We start from the raw sequence: 19,839 nt of genomic DNA, 5'->3' as shown, positions 1-19,839 counted from the left end.
GAAATAAAAAAATACGTGTCCTTTATTTTTCATCAAAGAATATTAAAAAAAATAATTCGCGTCAATTAAAATTTTGAATGTAAATCCTGCATGGAATCACCCCTAGGTTATTCGTAAATTATATCGTGCTTCCTAGCACGGGCCAAAAGCTAAATAATTTTCTCTTCCCATAAGAAAGAGTGAGGCTCAAAGTTGCGATGATTCTATAAACGAGGCTCCATTCTGTGCAATTTTTTGTGGAATATTTGCAATTCCAGAATCTTGTCTCATTTTCCTAACTGATTTTAATTTACTTTGTGACATTTCGTAAATTTTTACTGAATTAAATTTATTTATAGAAAATAATAAGATTTAAAATAATAAATTCACAAGTCTGTCATTAATAAATTATGTATGTGTTCCTTGCACGGTATCTAAAATGAAAGCGCAGTAATTATAAAATTTGTTATTCCAGGTACAGATAGAAAACTTATGATTTTGCTGGCAAGGCTTAGTCTGACAATCATTGCGATTGCCAAAAAATCGGTGCTCCAAACGTCTGTATGATTTTTCATTTTGAATTTAAGTTGAACTAAATGTAATATATATAATAATAATAATAAAATAACATTCAGAGAGACCCGTTTTTCGGTGGACTGGCTCTCCGTGCCAGTTGACCGCGCTATGCCGTGATTGGCTGGCCGTCCCCAGTCAGATCGTTAGGAAGGTGTCTTTCGCATGCTCTTTCACTGCAATATTCTTTGCGCGGACTGATTTTCTAACGCGTACTCTTACTCATATAATGCAAGCATTTCAGTATACTATTAACAGACTAGCGTACTCACATTAGACACACTGTAAGGCTAACTTATATGCTACGACTTGATGTGAAAACAAGCTTTGTGGGTAAATGCCCATTTAATTTATTACTGAATGCAATTATCTACCGTTTAGAAGCCTTTAATCTTGAATTAAAAAATTCATAACTTCATATTACCAAACAAACTATATATTATTTCCGGTTCCCGCATTGCTCATTCAGGGTGGCTACACGTCAGGGAAATGTCAGAGAAATGAAGCTGCTGTCAGCGAAAATAGAAATTTATATGTTTTTATAATATTTTGGAAGCACTTCCTAATATCAATATCAATATTTTTTCAGCGTACATTCTTTAAAAATAGAATTCGATTCTTCGTTTTTTATTTGTAGTTATTTCTTTATTTACAGTTTGGATACATATCCTTTAGTTAATTAATCAAGTCAGAAAACTCAGCGGCTTTGCAATGGGCTATGAATCCCTTTTGTAAAATCAAACCTTATTTTAAAAAATTATCCCCTATAATGAAAAAAAGTATTTAAAAAATGACTAGGCTAGATCTTTTTTCTATTTTTCTGCTTTCCAATGTGATATAAACACTTTTGTAAAATCAGCCCTTATTTTAAAAATCAACTCCCTGTGCTGCAATAACGTATGCCATATAAATCGCTTTTGTAAAATTAACACTTCTATAAAAAAGAAACATCCTTTAATGAAAACACGTACTGAACAAAGTCGATGGCCACCTAGATGGAACTTACTTATAAAATAGTAACATGGTATTTTTAATCATAATTATTTCTCATCAAAGTTATTTTTCAGTCTAGGTGTGTTCATTTTTTCATATAGTTATTAAAACTATTTTTAAAAATAAGTTGAAATCATTTTAAAATGCTAAAAACCACTTTTGTGAATAGGGATGCTGGGGATCTACATGTATGTTTTAAAATTCATTTTGGCTTTTATCTGTGTTTTATCTTTGATCTTTTATCTATGAGAACCATTTGCCCAAATCACATTCGAAAAAAATGCATCGCGTTCTGTACAAAATTTTCATGTAATACCAATAAAATTAAAATAAACTTCACGATAAGGGCAGTTTTTTGGGGTTAATAAAACTTGATCATTTACAGCATGTATGGGTTTCCCTAATGCAGTTGTACAGAAATGTACATAGTGTACCACTAATCAAATTCAGACGAATTTTGCGATAAGGGTAGTTTGATGGGGATACTAAACCTTGATTCCTTACAATATTGAGTCGATAAAAAAATCATGTGACCGATCTACCTGGATAAGGTCGAATTTATATGGGTTTCACTAAGGTAGGTGTCCAAAAATGTAACTATTCTACTACCAATCAAATTCAGACCAATTTTGCGACAAGGGAATTTTTTGGGGATGCTACAATTTCATACCTCAGAGCATTGGCTCTGTCGAAAAGACAGGGACTGATATACCTGGATATGTTCGAAATTTTAGAAGTTTTTATAGTAGCAGAGTCGAAAAGATTCTCATAGACCTTCTTATCAAACTAAGTCATATTTCACGTAAATGTAGATGCCCAGCATCCCTAGTCACACGACTGCTTTTTAGGGTTTTAAAGCTGAAAGTTGTTTAAAGGCATTATAAGATGCATCGAAAAAGGTAAATGATATTTTTCGAATATACACACTATGACTGGTTTTTGCCCAATTTGTCATTTATATCGATTTTACTATTTAGTTGAACTCGCAGATGAGTCCAACACTTTGCCTGAAGGGCGCCAGATAGTTTTCACCAAAACTATCAAATTTTCGATTAATTGAAATATTAATTAAGTTTTGCTCGGACCGCTCCGATAGAGTGGAGTGAGTAAGGAGTGACGCACGAAAGAAGGTTCAGCGTGTAAGATCACTGAAGCACTTCATTTTATAAGAAATAAATGTTTAATAATAGCAATTTTTCGTAGTGAAGTTTACAGTGGGGAACCCGTGTTCCCACGGTACTTTTTTGCCAACTCGCTAGTGGCCATTTTATTTAATGTTTCATTGCGGCATGGTGTGGTCCGAGTGACCACTAATCAGCATGAACCGAACAAGAATTTTCTATAAAAAGTGGGTGGAAGACTCCATAAATGTGCGTGGAACTGGGAGTTCCAATCAAATACCGACCGATACTTCATTTAAATTTTCAAATACACGAGCATGACCTTAGCCGAGGTCAGCAATTAACAAATTTCAAAGGCGTCTACCTACCATTTCGGTACACGTCGTTAAATTACAATATAATACTACGATGGACACAAATTCAGTGAAAAAATTCTACCTGGCAACTGCCTATTCCCTCGCATGGTTCCTGTCATCTTATGGTTTTGCCTTTTCGTTTATTATTTTGAAATTCAGTCAGCTACTTGAGTAACTCCTTCGATTATATTTTTCAACCACGTGCTGGCTTCAAGCGCAGAGTAACGAATGACTGCTGAGACAGGCTTCTCCGCTCACCTCAAACGTGAGTCGGAGCGCCCCTAGTATTTTAATTATTATACTAAGATTGGTGGAGTGAGAGGGACCGAGAGGGAGTGGGTCTACCGCCAGTTGGTCTCCCAGCAGCATGTTGGCGCGCCGTCGCTACATGAAATTCTTATTTGACGCTGGTCGCGTTTCATTACTGCTGTTCCAGGGGGTGCGCTGAATTGATTCAGCGCGCCGAGTCTCCGACGCTGATTGGTCCTGTGCTTCCCCGTACTCCTGTGCGTAGCGGGACTCACATCCACTGCGCGTGTTTTTATAACATATTAAAATAATAAACAATATTATGGTTTTAACTCAGGAGTTCCGAGGTTGGCTTGAAGGAAAATAAGGATTCATTACTGTGAGCTCATTTCCCCAGTAATTTTGACAGATAAGTATTTGGTGTTATTATTTTTGTGCGGGGTCTATAATGCCCCGTCACATCACATAGACTGAAAAATAATTTTGTAAAAGATTTTGCAATTTTAGCTTGTATATTATGAGGGTTATTTTTGTAAATATTAGGGGTGAGAAATAATTATGCTTGAAAGTAACATTTTACTATTCTATAAGTAAGTTCCATCTATGTAGATAACTACTTGTTTCAATACGTGTTTTCATTACAGGGTGTTGCTTTTTAATATAAGGGTTAATTTTACAAAAGCGATGTATATGTCATTGGAAAATAAAGAAAAAGCACAAAAATCCTAACAGTTAATGTATACAATTTTTAGCAACAGTCTGCAAATTTGTATTCGGATACAAATACGGAGGTTGTTTTTGTAGCATTTAGGGGTGAAGAATAATTTTACAAAAGTGATTCATAGCGCACTGTAAAGCAGAAAATAGGAAAAAAATCTAAGCTAGTCATTTTTTGAAATTTCATGATATTTTTAGAGGGTGCCGCTGAGTTGACGGCAAGCTTAGCGCCGCCCTGTTTTCTCAAAAACGAATAGTCATTTTTTTTTCATTAGTGGCGCCGCTGAGTTGTCTGATCTTCATTTATCCATACTGTCATGTAAAGCACATTTTTCTGGCTTGTTTCACTATTTTTCTTGGCACATTATTGAAACCTTATTCTCTTTTCTAAGAATTTCCTGTTAGGGAAATTCGTCTAAATGTCAGGGGAAAGTCAGGGAATTGTCAGGGAAATTGAAATATTTAATCTTGTGGCCACCCTGTCATTGAACAGCAGAGTGGCGTGCACTCTGAAAATCTTATTCATGCATAGAATCGATGAGGGATTTCCGGAATAAAATCAAGAAGCACCAGCATTTCATGTATAAATAAAAATTTAAGTATATATTGTCAGACGCAATTAAACAGAAGATTTTACCGAAACGTAAGACCGCCTATAGGGACGTGACAATAAAAGAAACAACGCTTCTCAAATTTTCATCATGGATTTGACACAGAATTCACAACAAGTGAGCAAAAAACACTATTGTAGGTTCTTGAGTCGAACGTCCCTCCAAGCTTAGAGCCACGAAGGGGTCTCCGTCAATCCTCCCCCTGTCACACCGGAATTCATTCGCGAGAATGTACGGAACCCTACACGCGGATCGGGAACCGAGGCGAGAAACGCACTTAGTTGCGATGGAAGAAAGTCCACTTACTTTTTAGGCAGTGGGCTGCCGCTAAAGCATCTCGTGAGTCCATCCTTAGGTCTATTTTCCATTGTCTTTTATTCCTTCTTTATTTTTGGCCAGTCGTTCTTTTTTTGGTTATGGTTAACCCGTCTTTTCCGGTCCTCGAGGCAACTCTATTTATATTCGGTCGGGTTCCTTTCATTTTACTACAATATTACCCCGTACTCTGCACGTCGTCTAGCAATTCTATAATATCATTATTAAAAATAAATTCTATCCTATTTCATATGCCGTGGTTTAATTAACTAAACACCTACGTAACTTATATTTTAACCCTTGTTGTGCACACCTCCCTCCTGTAATTTATTGTGCACATGGGGTGTTTTCCACCCCAGTCACTTTGGAGGTGAATTACGGAGGCACTATTCGTGCTTTAGACTTTAAAAAAATTCCTAGGTATTCTTTAAAGCTTGAAAAATGTGGTCCAAAAGGTTTCATAATGATTTTTATATATTAACATTTTATTAAAAATATTGAAGTTGAAAAACACCAAAAATATACTTTTTTTTACTGAAAAATTCACCAAAAATTCAATTTTTAGTATTTTTTCAAAATTCTTGCGGGAGTGAAATCTTGAAACACTGCAACTCAAAGTAAAAATATTAGTTTATTTTGACATTTCAAAAACTATTATTATTTCGCTATATGAAGTCATGTATATTCGAAAAAATTTCGAACATCGTGGTAGATTGAATAGTATGTATTTATTGTAAAGAAATAATATAATTCGCAGTTTTTCACATATAAATATTAAGGTGCATGCAAAATTAAATGAAAATGATCATAAATATTGACCCTGCGTATACATAACTGAATCAATGTATGCGCAATTGACACACAGAGGCGAGCGATGCGAAGAGCACATGGGACGATCGCACGGTGGGCAGCCATGCTTGGTCTTATTGTCAGTTCTTCCCGGGCAAAGAGCGCAACGCATTTGTTTATCAAAATGGATTATTTCCAGTGCCTGTTTCGATTCGGTGGTGAGGCCCAGAATGGTCGCGATTCCCAGTTTTAAGTCCGCTCGCAAACAAACGATCGCAAATCGCTCTTGAAGATGATTCCTTGCCAAGTGAATATAAATTCATTGAAGGAAATATTGGGCTGAAATTTTCGTATCATCATCTTGCTGAACTAATTTGCATTCCAACAAAATGCGCGCATTTACTGCCGCCTGGTCTAGCATTCCAAACAAAATTCGTACTGGCCAGCGATTCGTCCTACGGCTGACGGTGTGTGTGGCACAATTTGTCGAACGCATCTGTGCCGCCCTTCGTTTTGATGTAGTGATTGATGATTTCGGGCTTTCCGTCCTCTCCAATTTCCGAAGAACAGATGAAAGTATGTGCTACTAAAACGACTTTGTTCGGCTTGGGCGTATGCGAAAGGAGAGTGACATTCGGCGAATAGCAGAGCAGAACTTAGTGTCCCGCGGATTTTTAGATGCAATTTTCATTTCTGCGGGAATCTCCCGCTTTTTTTTTATTGTTCCGGTCACGGGCAGGTTGAATGACTCCTTCAACATCTTTTCCATGACAGGAATACTGGTAAACCAACTGTCGCATGTTAAGGTTCTATTACTGTTGTGTATCAAAGCACTGGTCTCTGTCAAAAAATAAGCGGGGATCTGGCCTGCGGAACCTCTTTTGTGCTGCTTTTTCCCAAGTACGGCGACGCATAAATCTGAACAAAAATATTTATAACAAACAAAAGACGTATTTTATGTCATAAACATATTTTCTTACCATGTAAGAAGTAGAAGAATCGTTGAGAGACATCAATTTTACGCCGTATTTATCTGGCTTAGATTTCATGTAAAAACGAAATGAACATCTACGTCTGAAGCCCAACAGCTGTTCATCTACTGTGCAATCGCGGCTAGGCGTGTAATAACGTTCGCAATTTCTTATAAAAATGTCCCAGATGACTCTAATCGGTGCAAACTTATCTGACTTATCTCTTGTTGCCTTATCCTCGAACCGCAAGCACGTACTTAGAAAAAGAAAACTATGCAGACTCATCGCACTTCGATAAAATGAGATGCCATTCATTTTACTCCATAGCTGATTGTTATTTACGTCTGAAGATTTCCATAGACCGGAATAGTAGAGAATGGCTATGAAAGCTTTCATTTCCGGAACGTCTGTATGATGGTGATAACTATGCAAATCTTTTCCTTCTCCGATGAGCATAGCACACGTATCTTCAATTTTATTATTAGTGTGCTCAACAATTATTTTTATTATTTCTTCTGGAAATAAAATGTCCCAAAATTCTTTAATAGAATTCAAATTTGCTGCAGCACCAGCCGGTGATGGAGTTATGTTTTCGCGAACATCACTAAGATCACTGAGACGAGCTAAAGTGTAAAGAAGAAAAAAAATTATTTAAAAAATATTAACAAAAATTATCACAATGTCTACCTGACGCTCTTTCAGGAAAACGTGTGCTCCAAACATAATTTTCATCCTTCGCTCTCAGTGTTGATTTAGGTCGACCGCGTGCGCGAGACTGATGAAGACGCTCTTGAAGCGTAGTGTTCTCCCATTCCTCGTCGGTCGTTTCCTCGCCCGAACTCGCACTATCAGTTCCTGAGAATTCGCTGACGTTGTCCTCTTCACCTTCTGAAGTTACATCGTTGAAGCCATTGCTTTCTTCGTCTGCCTCCTTCAACTGCTCTCGAATAGGCCAACTCCTCAAACTATAAGCCATCTGCACACATTTAAAAATGGAAGGATAAGAATAATTACGCTCGCACTTCACTATTATCACTATTCACTTACTAATAAGCCAAAATAAATAAAAAAATTAAATTAAAAATTAATCACAGCAATATGCGTACTGTGCATATGGGTTGAATGACACCCCAGTATCTCGAAACGTCTTCCTTGCACTGTTGCTAAGAGCACGCTAAATTCGAACGGTCTGAACTATGTACAGCGTGTTGAAGTAGAAATACTCGACTATACCTAGATGGAGGCACTGGTCTCAATTCGCAATATGAGTATTCGAAAATCACACTTGAAAATTGGCTGGGGTATTTTTTACCCCATGTGCACAACAAGGGTTTTGAGGGTTTTTCATTTGACACGTTCGTGTGACTTTAATGTACATGCTTCTGGCTTCGGGGAGACCCCGTGAAGTTTTCTTTATATCCCGACCTAATTTCTAAAACTTCATTACAACTCCCCCGGGCCTAGCCGAAGCCCACCGGCTTTAACTTTCAGCGGCGTGGTCGTTCTTTCACCACTCGGTTGGCCCTCCCCTCCTCGGGCTGGCTTGGTTCGTTCTCGGTGGAAAGAGGGTCCCTACTATCAGGAGTAATAATAAGAATAAAATAATTTTTTAAAATAATAAAAGAACTCTAGGGACCTCTCCTGCAAGTCCTTAGCTCGGATAATCCGGACCTTTTTTGCTCGTGCTCAACATTTCTCAGGAACCTATTTCCTTAACCTGGACCATCTGGGTTACTCAAGTTCCTAACTGAAAGGAGGGTTCACCATTGCCTATTAGGGTGGTCCAAAAGTGCATTGCAAAAATTTTCTTGATGCTAGATGCAAACAATCCCCCAAATCGTTTCGAAATCCAAAAAAAGTAAACGCGTATTTATTTTTTTTTAATTTTGATTTTTAATGGTGCCTGTTGGGACTTCAAATTTGCATGGGAAAAAGTCACTTTTTGTTATTTTTCGAATAATTGTTCAGGGTTAGGGAAAAATTGACATTAAAGTTATAAGACTTGTAGAGATCTTTTCCAACGAAGAATTTGACCCATTATAAATATGGGTTTGACGCCCCTAACCCACCCCTACGGTGCCCTAAAAACTTCCCTTAAATAAAAAAATTCCCATTTAACAGGAAATTGACTCTTTTAAACAGTTTGTTCTCCTTTTTTCTGGAAATCATTACTATAGGTCTATTAGAATGTTTACAAATCTTTTTCCGTTGATTTATATTTATTTAAATAAATTCTACTTGTTTAAATAATCTTTTTTTCTCGAAAATTAATCTAAAATCTGTTTTTTGAGATCGGAATGGCGGTTTATTATCTCAAAAAGACTTAATTTATTTCAAAATTTCTGCCTTTTGTTTAAACAGTGAATTAATATTATTTATTTTCAACATTCCATTAATAATTCAAGCAAATTGTATTGTTTTGAATATTTTTTTCAGTAAATTCATGAGTTAAATTTTTTCTTCAAATAATAAATGTTATAATTAGTGATTTCCGAAGTGAAATCATTTTTTTACTTATATTCCTTTCTTCATTTCTTAGTCTACATTCCCTACCACTGTGCGTCGCGAGATAATGTTGATTTGCTCTGCCGTGATTTGGAAGAACGCCGTTAACTGCATTTCGGATAAGTCCCCTGAGCCGCCTTCTTTTAACTGCTTTTAGGTGACTTATTTGATTTGCAGTTAACGTTGTTCTTCTAAATTACGGCAGTGCTGATGTCAAGAAACTTTTCCCTGTACTCTCTAGCAACATGCAATGAGAATTGTTTTTGATCCTTATCTTTCGTTATCAAATCATTGAATTCAGACATCAATTTGACACCTCTCTCTGCAACATCGTTGACCACTTTGAGCTGACAAACAATTTTCTTCCCTTTTTCATAGGCTGTATTCTCCACCCAGTGTGAAGCGTCTTCTGCAATGAAGAATGTTTCTATCTGGCAAGCTGAAAAGAATTTCATTGAATTTTTGGAGATGAAGTATTCATTTTCTTTATCCCGCAGCAGTTTCCGGTACAAGGTACTAAAGATGTAAGCTCAAATTTTCGAATATAGCAGTGGAAATTTCTCGATCCTGCTTCGCAAACAGATGAATTGGTTTTAACATCTGAAGGTCTTTCTGTGGTGGCTTGGCAGCAAGAGGTGGATGGAACCATATTTTAATGTGAAATTTTACTAGAAATATACAAATTTCACGGCTAGACTTTAGATCACTGCTAGGCAGAAGATACACGTTTCGGAAGAGGAATATTTTGAGGATGTAAAGGGCTTTAGCCAACATCTGGACCCGTTGTCTGCCCAAACTTTGTTTCGAAAGCGAAATTTATGCTCTTCATATTAATAAGGTAATGAGCATGTCCTCTTCCCTATTATCTTTCAGCGAAGTCGATCGTTCTGCTGCTCCTTTGTCATTTGATGTTTAGTTAGAAAGGATAGTGATTGGACAACAAAAAGGAGTTACCCTTATATCACCTTTCATTTTTAGCTTTACATAGCAATAAAAAAAGAATACAGAATACTAGGCTCGAAACTCTGCCAAATAATAGGGCACGAGGAACAGCCAGTGATTTGATACAATAGTACTCACCCCAGACTTTGAAGAAAAAGAGTAAATGATACGAAAATAATTTAAATCAATGAAATTGATATAAATTCGAAGTCTCTCTTTTCTTGGCGTCAATTGATTTTTGTCTCGCGACAGAACCGAGAGACGGGCAAAGAAAACGCGAGAAAAGAAAGACCGCGAGTCGAACTGTATTTCAAGAACAGCTAAACTGCCGGGCGACCTACTCGCCTCTGCGACAATTCGATAATGTGCAACCGAAGGTGCAGGGCGCTTAGTTTTAATGGGTATGGAGGTTTTACTTTACTTTACCCCTCCTACTAGGATTGCAGTTTCACATAAGGTGTTACTCCACCGCTAATCACAGGCGCGAGTATGCACCTCAAAGTACGAAACCGCTGACTCAAGCATTCCATCAACTCCCAAGTCCGCCGTCCACCTTCTTTCTTATCGCTGCCAGGCGACAGGAAATGCTGAGCTTGCGCTCTCTGTTTCTCCTTTCGTTCTTCTGAGAGCGAAGTGTGATAACTCTCCTGAAAAAATTAACCCATTATGTCCCGTGATTATTTTTGTTTGATTTTAAGCTTGAAACGTACAGAGTTATTTACTCTGACTGTTAGTAGCTAGGTAAAAATAGACTAAAAAATTATGGATCACTAGGGGGCTCAGTAATTGAGGTTTCATCGTCAGCATCACTGGGCGCTAAGCGGTACTGGGTTTCGATAGGCTGAATAAGTTACTAGACTCTTAAGACTTCAATAAAACTTTATTCAAAACATAACTGAGTGCTGGTAAATCATGAATTTGTAGGATAGGAATTATTTTACTCTGTATGATAGGTCATGAAACAGCCGACGCAAAGCCCGACTTTGCATTTATGGCACGTCATTCGTATCTGCGATGTGCACACTTGCAATGCACATCTCTTCCGCTTGTTTTCTTAGGTCTTCGTGGCGTAGTGTCCAACGCCGTCATAGCGCAAACCAAGGCTGACTCGTGAGGTCATAGGCGCTACTGGCCCTGGGCCCATCCATGTAAAGATTGGCCAGTAATACTTCTTACTTCTCATACGAATTCTGTAGGCTCCAATATTCGCATCCATTTGGTCAGTTCCTCCCATTCCTTTGTTGTAATTGGCAACAGCAGACGGGCGAGTGCAATTTACATTTTTTTTCTGCTCCCTCGAATATATCATGATGTACGAAAGCGGTTGCACACCAAAATCAGTCGAGCCCATTATTACCACCCCGTTGTCCTTCCAGCGAATGAACAGTATTCCGTCCTTTCTCTCCAGAACTGACTCATACGTGCCTCTCGGCTGTTTGGCAAATTCTTTCTTGTCAGGTAAGACCAGCAAAGTTCTGTTTGGTTTTGGATTTCCGGTTCTTTTTCCCACTCTTCCATGCCTTACAATTTGAGTTTGGTTTTGACATTTCTGATCCTAAGTTTTCGGAAGGCGATTTTCTCGAAACGTTCCTGTAGCGGAATATCCTCGAAATTTCAAGTATGTGAACAAGTTCGTTCCAATGAATTGGTTGTCGAAAAAGAAATCAAAGGGCAGAGTCTGAATAGAATGGGGAAACTCATTCTGCATTACGACCAATGGGGCTGCGCACTTTCCAAAAAGTTGGTTGAATTGATCTGGAATTCTTGGATCAACACCTTGGTACAAGTTGAAGTTGAGCAAGTAACCCTCACTAGAATTCAGACAGCACATCTTGTACCCGAAACGAATGGGTTTACCTGGTATGAACTGCTTTATGTTGCGTCTTCCAAAGAAATTCACCATACTGTCGTCATAATTCAGAAGCTCTGTTGTGGCCACGAAATTTGCGATACACCTTTCTTTCATTTTGTCCATCAGTGGCCGCAGTTTCCAAATTTTGTCATGCGGTTCGAGCTCCCCAATGTCAGCGAAATGAATGTAGTTCTTGATCGTGTACATTCTATTTCGCCTCATGGCGTTGGACACCAAATCATTGTGTAAATCTTGCTTGAAATCCCAGTATAGGTGCATCAACGGTACAGGTGCGTACCCTGAGTAAATCATGAGACCAATGAAGCATTTGATTTCCTCCTTCGTAATTTTTTCACTAAACATGATATATCATTGCTCAAACATGTCAGCTAACTAGTGAAATACCTATAATAAAATAAAACTGAAAAATATAATACTTACGCCAGCAAAGCTTGTAGACCGTCAACGTCAAAAAAAGAGTCCATAATTGGTGGTGTCTACAACTGCTGTAAAAAGAATGAGAGGCCGGCTTCCTCCTCCCCAACGTTGCTTCGCACCTCAGGAACATGAAAGGACGTGCACGAACTGGAACTCGCGTGCATAAAGTTCCCAAGAAATTCATAAATAGACCTGCCGGCACTGTGCCGTTCGGCATCACTGGAACATAGTGGGTTAAAGAAATATTATTAAAGGGTATTAGCAATGAAGTTTCGACATCGCGGTCGAAGGGAAAAAAATTCAAAACCCGAAAGGTCCACGCAAAGGGATGGAAACCGAAAGGCATCGCGGACCATACTCGAAAGAGAAAACGCGAAGAACTCGCACGAAAGTAACCACCTTAGGGTAATAACTCCCGAAACGAGCCGTTTCATAGGTCGTTCGGTCGACATCCCAGCGACTGTCAACCGCCGATCCTAAGCGAACGAACGGGGGAAGAAAAACCGCGATCGCGCCACGCCCTCCCGAAAGACCGAGACACGGATTAACCGCCAGATTTTTGGACTGTGCCGCAATAATTGTGAAAATCCGGCGGACACTCTACTAAACTGTCAGTCACCCTCGATACTGGTTAATCCTGGGATCCTGGATGACTTAACATAAGGGTCCGGATGCTAAGGGACTTAAATTGGGATCTGATATTCGCGAGAAAATAGTATTAAATAAAAGGTGGTGAAACTGAGAATAAAAAGGCCGGAATTTAAAAGAAACAGAAAAGAATTTAATTATGAAACAGTTACTTGTACAAATTACAGAGGATCGTTAGTCGAAGCACAGGGTCCCCCGTGACCCGATGCGCTTCTTGGTCGAGAAGATACTATCTGGTATTCCTGCCGATTTTTCGCAGTTCCTAAACCGCCGAACAACCTCGCGCGCATTCCAGCGGTGGGGAGGATGGATCGAGCCCTGTCATTGGTCGCCCGCTCCTCTCACCCGCTTTAATTCGGCGAAATTTTGCTGTTCTCCGGTTCGCGAGAAGTTTGACTTCCAAGATGGTTGAAGCTTACGCGGAATATCGAATCGCAGTTATGGGTTTGAGATCGCAACACTCTAACTTCCGAGATTAAGCTGGCCGACTTATTCTCGAAAAATGGAAAGTTGGAATCCCAAACCACGCTAACTAGTTAGAAGAAAGAAATCCTGGTTGTACCAAAGTATATTTCAGCCATATGATGACGACAAGAAAACAGTATTTTATCATCGCCCATGGCAACCTCTAGCAACTTACAAGCACCGTTTTTCTTTTCAGTATTTGAAGCTGTCGTATCACAGCAGAAAGCTTTCACTTCGTTAAGGAAATCACATTGTAAAAGAGTTTCATAAACGGCCTAGGCTTCATCTTTCCCCGTTTCTGACTCAGCTTCAGAGGCTCCAAGAATCATTTCCTCACCTTCTATAGTGATTATATTAGGCAGTTGATTCGCTTTTTTCCTTGCAGGGAGTGCAGGCAGCAATTTGCTATTCCAATGTAAGACGGGTGCTTTGTCCTTGAACTTCTACTTTTCTCTCGAGTTTTCTCCATGTATTCTATTCTGAATTTTTGTCTGAATCGATGTATATAAGATCTGCTTAAAACAGCAGAACGTAGATTGACTCCTAGAGCATCAGCGCAAGCCGTAAGGATATGAACTGCTTCCTCGTCACTCGATTTTGCTGCGTCAAGAGCTGCAGCAAGTCTTCCATTTAAAACGGTTATTTTGGGAGGTATTTGGGTACAAGATAGACCAGGTAATGATTCCATTTCGACATCTGCTAAAGAAAAGCTGGTGTTGAACGTCGTAGACGATTCACTACTATTTCACATTAATTCACATTTAAAGTAATGAAACAGTTCAATTTAAGAATCGGAAATAGTTCATTTAACTTTTTATAATTTTCGCAAAAAACGTTTCGAAACGTATAGAAAACGTCAGCAATCAGCATATAATTCAAGAATTTCTTAAAAACATAAGAAATTAATATTAAGTAAAAATACTTCGTATTTACGGAATTTCAACGTTCTCAAAGCTTTCTGAGACGTTTCGGCAAATACATAGAATAAATTATAGGATTTTCCCTTTGGTTTATTTGTAAAACCTATTTGTGAAAAGATGGGAAACTTACCCAACAGTTCCGCTCCCTCACGAGCACGTGTTTCCGAATTTCAAGAATTTTTAATTGTCTCTCCTTTTCATCAATGTATGTTCTCACGGGTGCAAGACATTCTTCTCGGTTTTCCTTCTTTTAATTAGTTAGAAATAATTTAGCTCCGGCTAACACTTTTGAGTCCTCTAACACTGATTGCGATGCGATGCCGAAGATCATTTTCAGCTTTTGTAAAAAAATCATCAAAAATCATTCTTCTTCTTCCCTTCTTGATCCTTAGGTTTATTACAACTAGCACACTGGCGGACAGTGATTCTGGGCTGCCCGCAGTTGCAGCAGAACTTATTTATAAACGGCTTCGGACCACCCGGGTAGCCGTGAGGCAGTTCGTGACCATACCAACATCTCTGACGAAGTTTAGTATTCTACAGCCAACTAGTATCCATTCCAGGAAAACCTTCAGGACGTTCATTGAAGGTCTAGAAGTAAAGGGGGCTTTCGCTTCGCCTGGGCTTCTGGTCGATCCTCTTGAGAAGTAGGTTATCCTATGTTAGAGCTGTCATCCATTTGGGAAGCGGGCCGGACACGCGAATTCCGAGAATCGTTGGGATTTGCTCGAGGTCGTACAAAGTTGCACCTCAATATCGGTGCCTCGTCCAAGGACTGAGCTCCTTGATCATCAAACAATTGGATGCCTCTCCCTTGAATTCCCGATGTTGGTTCCACGCTCTCTGCTGTACCAGTTTCCCGGTCCTGAATCTGTCCACTTATCGACTCCTCATAACTGGGGTTCTCAATAGCCAACCAAGGAGAAAAGGATTGAGAGGGTCTAATTATAGGCTTGAAGAGTTCCGGATAGTCGGGCTCTTCCTTTGGGGTGGTCTTCGTCGCTCCTCTAGGACGGCATCCGATTTCTCCTCCTTTTCATCGAAGACCACCTCCAGGATGACGCTAGTATCTTTTCCGGTCAAATTGAGGGCTTCCTTAGTCGGTTCTTCCATAGTTCTCTGCCTTGCTCCGTATTCCATCTCTACGGTGACGGCCTACTTTACGGCAATATGCAACCCTGGGTACCTTCCTTGAATTAAATATCGTCCGGTTCCTCTATCATTCCATTCTCGATAGCGGCACTCCTTAATTCCTCCACATCTTCTTGTAACCTGTTAGTAAGGACTCTCAAGTTTTTCAGAAACCCCAGTTCGTTTTTTACAATTAATTCCTGTCATTTCAACTTTTGATGGAGCGTCTCTATTTTCTCTGTTTTCCGTTGAAGCTAAGCGTACAACTTTATTATAACCTCGTCTCGAGGAATTAATATGTGAGGTAGCAACTATAAGGGAGACTGTTGGGTAATTACTAGGGCGACTACGTAGGGTCGTAACCAGGGTTACGGTGATGACGACTACGGGAGCAACTATGGTGATGACGGTGTTAACGACTAAGAAGATGACTGTGGTATCTGTAAATCAGGATTGGGATCAAAGTCAGAAGTTCTGTAGGGCTTGAGGTCTTCTATATGGATTCTACTAATTTTATCGTTTGACAGATTTCTAATTTCATAGAATGTAGGGGACAAAACTTTAGAGATTCTGTACGGTCAAACGAACTTAGGATTGAGTTTGGCCGCTACTTGTTTCCTTTTCGATGATGGAATATGACTACGGTATAATACAAGATCACCGCGTAAAAACCTTAACTGCCGACGGTGGAGGTGGTAATGACTAGACTATTTTGGAAAGGCGCTGTATAGGTTCTTGATAAACCAGTCTCTCATAACTTGTAACTTTGTCAAGCGGTTTCTCCACAATTCCGGGGCTTGAGGGTCTATTACAGGTTCAAAATCCTCTCGTCTCTGCAAAGAATTGATAGACTTGGGGTCGTGACTAAGGTTTAAAAAGGCAGGAGTAGCTTTTAAGGTAGTGTGATAGGCGAAACGAAATTCTGATAGATGTTCATGCCAGAAGTGATGATTTTTGTTTCTATAAGATACTATAATTGTTTTTAATATTCGGTGAACCCGCTCAACCGGGTTGGTTTGTGGGTGGTACGGGGAAATCCCACAGTTCAGTTGGTTGGTTAAACTTTTCGACTATTCGTGGATAGTCCTCGTCAGTAAAACAATATTATTGAGACCATATATGACTTTTAGTTGTAAAGCGTAGAACTTAACAGATGGTAAAGATGCAATATATAAAAAACGGCATTATTCTTTTGACAATTTTATATTAATATTTAAACGAATGGACTATTGTGTGACATTCTATAGTTCGGTTAGCGGTCCGACCCATATCTTGACTGTTCTATATCTTGAAATGTAAAGTCTTTTAAAGTACTTCGGTAATCCGGAAATTAATACTAAACAAAAGGAATTTTATAACTAGCTATACACTCTAGGTGCCACAAAAAGCAGCTTAAACTAAATAGAGCCTGTGAAGTTACACCAAAACGACTTAAAAGTAATTAAAACCCAATAAGTTACACAAAAATGGCTTAAAAATAACTGTTCGCCCCAGCAGATTCATCGAGTTAGCGGCGCTTGAGGTTCGCATCCGCCAATATCTGGGGGAAAGGATGGTCCACATCCAAGCGTGCCCAGCCTCGTTTGATCACCTGATGCTGTTGTTGTGGCAGTTCCAGTAGGGATTAACCTTTAGAGGACGGGGGTGGTTGAAATATCGACCACCCAATGCACACTAACTATTTGATGTTTTCGGGCAAAATTTGGTGCGTTGAATAAGGGGAAAATAGTGAGAAACATCCTGGAGACTTTTTGACCTTGATAATCGTCATTCCAAGGTCAAACAACAAAATTTTTTCTGGACTAAAAACTCGGTTTATACATTTATCTGGATGCGCTCAATACCTTGAAATATCGATTTTCAAGGTCACGCCTTCGTTCAGGATTTTTTGCACTATTTTTTTCTTACTCAGCGCCTCAAAAACATGGATATGCCAACCATAACGCTAAGATATAAAAAAATTACCTTGAGATGGTGATTTTCAAGGCCAAGGGTGCCTTCAGGATTTCTTTCACGATTTTTTTCGTACTCAACGCATTAAATTTGATCTCGATTTGAATCTCGATTTGAACGAAAATTTTCCCGTCTAAAGGTTAAAGAATGATGGACAGAACCCGGCTATGATTTGGATGCTGACATAGGGACGGAATACAAAAGAGGACGGACACCCTGTTCGTGAGGAGAATAGTGGCTCCTCCTATTCTCCATCCCGACGCACACCTCAATCACTGATTGATTCTGTCAGGTTTTCGTTTCCGATTGAACCTCTGGCTCTTGTTGGACCTCCGGCTCCGGTTGAATCCCCCTTGTCTGATCTTCGGGGTTTTCACCGTTAACTTTGGGGCTAGGCTTCAATTTATTCCAATTCCGGTATGGTCACCGGCCGGTACTGGCGATCTGTGATATCGATGAAAATTACGTGAAACGTTCTCGTTGATCTATAGGTTCCTGTTCGTTGCTGAGTAAGGGTCCCTGGTTGATGGCACGGAGTCTCCGAAAATGTAGGCGACATGCGTAGCCCCGATGCCGGCGAATTTTGTGAACGGTCTTTGGACGGAATTTGGGGCCTTTCTTCCTCATGTTCACACTGCGGAAAGGGGCCATTGTTTACTAAGTTCTGATCTATCGACCAATAGTATTTGGAATCTTTAAAGTCACCTTTCACGTTTAATCTGGACTCATCTTGAATTTATTAAACTACTGGTGCTATTACTTTACAACATCAAACATCTCTGAGCTAATGTAGAATGGAAATTTAGAAAGAGCTACCAGAGTGCTCATTATGGCAGAATGGTAATGCCTTACAATATATTTTTGTTTGTGTGTACGTTGTCACTTATCAGCTTTACGGGAACTGTCTCAGTTTCAATGTTTTTAAATGAGTAAGAGATAGGCCGATTCAGAAAATGTTTATTATAAAGGTTGTTTAGTAGATAAACAGTTACAAAATATTGACTTACATGAACCTTCTTCTTTAAGAAAGGGCAGGAGAGAGTTGTTTTGTCGATTGGATCCCCGTTGATATCGTAAGGCTGCGACGAAACCCAACCGGATGTTTGTTTTATGAAAACAATGCACAATCACGTTTCAATAGTGATATAGCGATATAAGGCCCTAAAACAGCTCAATTAACGTCGACCGCAGTCTCAGCCATCAGAACTTTATTACAAGACTCGAACATGTTAACTACTGATAGTGCATAGATCGAAGTGAACAGTATGACTGCTTGCGACTAATGACAAAGATACAGGAAAGAATCGGGGTTTATATAGTTCTACCTCCCCATGTTAAAAGATAGATTTACATTTGTGAAAACGTATGGTTAAGTTTTACAAGATACGAATTGTAAAAACATGTTTTGGTCAGTTTTTTCAAGGCACACTTGGTAGATTTTAACTTAATACGTACTGCTTTAGCTTTTCAATAAGTTATAGAATCAAGTTTCTATTTTCTCGAGGGAAGAATATTTATGTATCGTTTACTGAGAATTTTGGCGTTTGTGGTATTATCTTTTAGTACGCCTGTGTGCCATTTGATACGCATGAGCTTTATTATTGCATGAGGTGACTAATACAGTCGGCAGCGATCCGCGATCTGAGTTCTCAGTTCTTGACCTTTCAGGAGGAAGTGTCCACTTAGATATATACTATATCTCTAGTCGCATACTTTCGGTTGCAATACGTCTGACTATATACTATTACGGAGGTAATGCCGAGGAGGGAAATAAAGAAATGGTGTACCGAGAATAAGGTAGAGACACAATCAAACGAGCGAATCAACAAGGTGTTGATAGGCAGGAAACCGAGGAGATTCTGCGGCTTCGTGGCGGGTCGAGGTGAAGATCTACTTGGTGGCGATTTTCGGTCGTTGGTGAAGAGAGCTTGAAGGCGAACTTTGACTACAGATCACAGGCACCGGACTAGAAACGACTGACTTGCGAAAGCACGAATTCCGGATTCATATAAGGGAGCCTTGTAGCTCGGGGTTTTTATTGTGAAAGATCTGTTACACCCCCCTTCCCAACCCGCGGGAGTTTGGGTGTATACTTTTAAATCTGACCTAGTTCCCTCTCTAATTCCTGTATGAGTTAGGAGTCAATGTATAAGTGAGGCCTCGGCTAAAATAACATTGTATCAACACATATTTTATATACATAAACTTCTACCAGGTGTATACATATGAAACCGGTATTGCCATTTAGCGGCCATTAGGCACACTTGTAGGCACTGTCGGAACTTACCATTTGTGCTAATTGGCGTATTGT

The 19,839-nt window shown here is 39.3% G+C and overlaps 2 protein-coding genes across 7 annotated transcripts in view; one reads left to right on the top strand and one right to left on the bottom strand.

Annotated features, from left to right (window-relative positions):
- LOC117176791 (N-acetylglucosamine-1-phosphotransferase subunits alpha/beta) overlaps window positions 1-19,839 on the top strand; it is a 118,074-nt gene that overhangs the window by 51,772 nt on the left and 46,463 nt on the right. The gene's annotated exons all lie outside the window — the stretch shown is intronic.
- Window positions 11,677-12,336, bottom strand: LOC117176562 (piggyBac transposable element-derived protein 3-like). The gene has a single exon (XM_033366817.1). It carries the CDS (start codon window positions 12,334-12,336, stop codon window positions 11,677-11,679), a length of 660 nt encoding a protein of 219 aa, XP_033222708.1.

The sequence above is a fragment of the Belonocnema kinseyi genome, chromosome 7, assembly GCF_010883055.1.
Source record: "Belonocnema kinseyi isolate 2016_QV_RU_SX_M_011 chromosome 7, B_treatae_v1, whole genome shotgun sequence".
NCBI classification, from domain to species: domain Eukaryota; kingdom Metazoa; phylum Arthropoda; class Insecta; order Hymenoptera; family Cynipidae; genus Belonocnema; species Belonocnema kinseyi.
The sequence above is the reverse complement of the archived record's forward strand: the minus strand, read 5'-3'. Positions and strand labels throughout refer to the sequence as shown.

Bases quoted from the DNA above. Each gene is read 5' to 3' on its own strand.
- LOC117176562 (XM_033366817.1), bottom strand. From the start codon at position 12,336: ATGTTTAGTGAAAAAATTACGAAGGAGGAAATCAAATGCTTCATTGGT.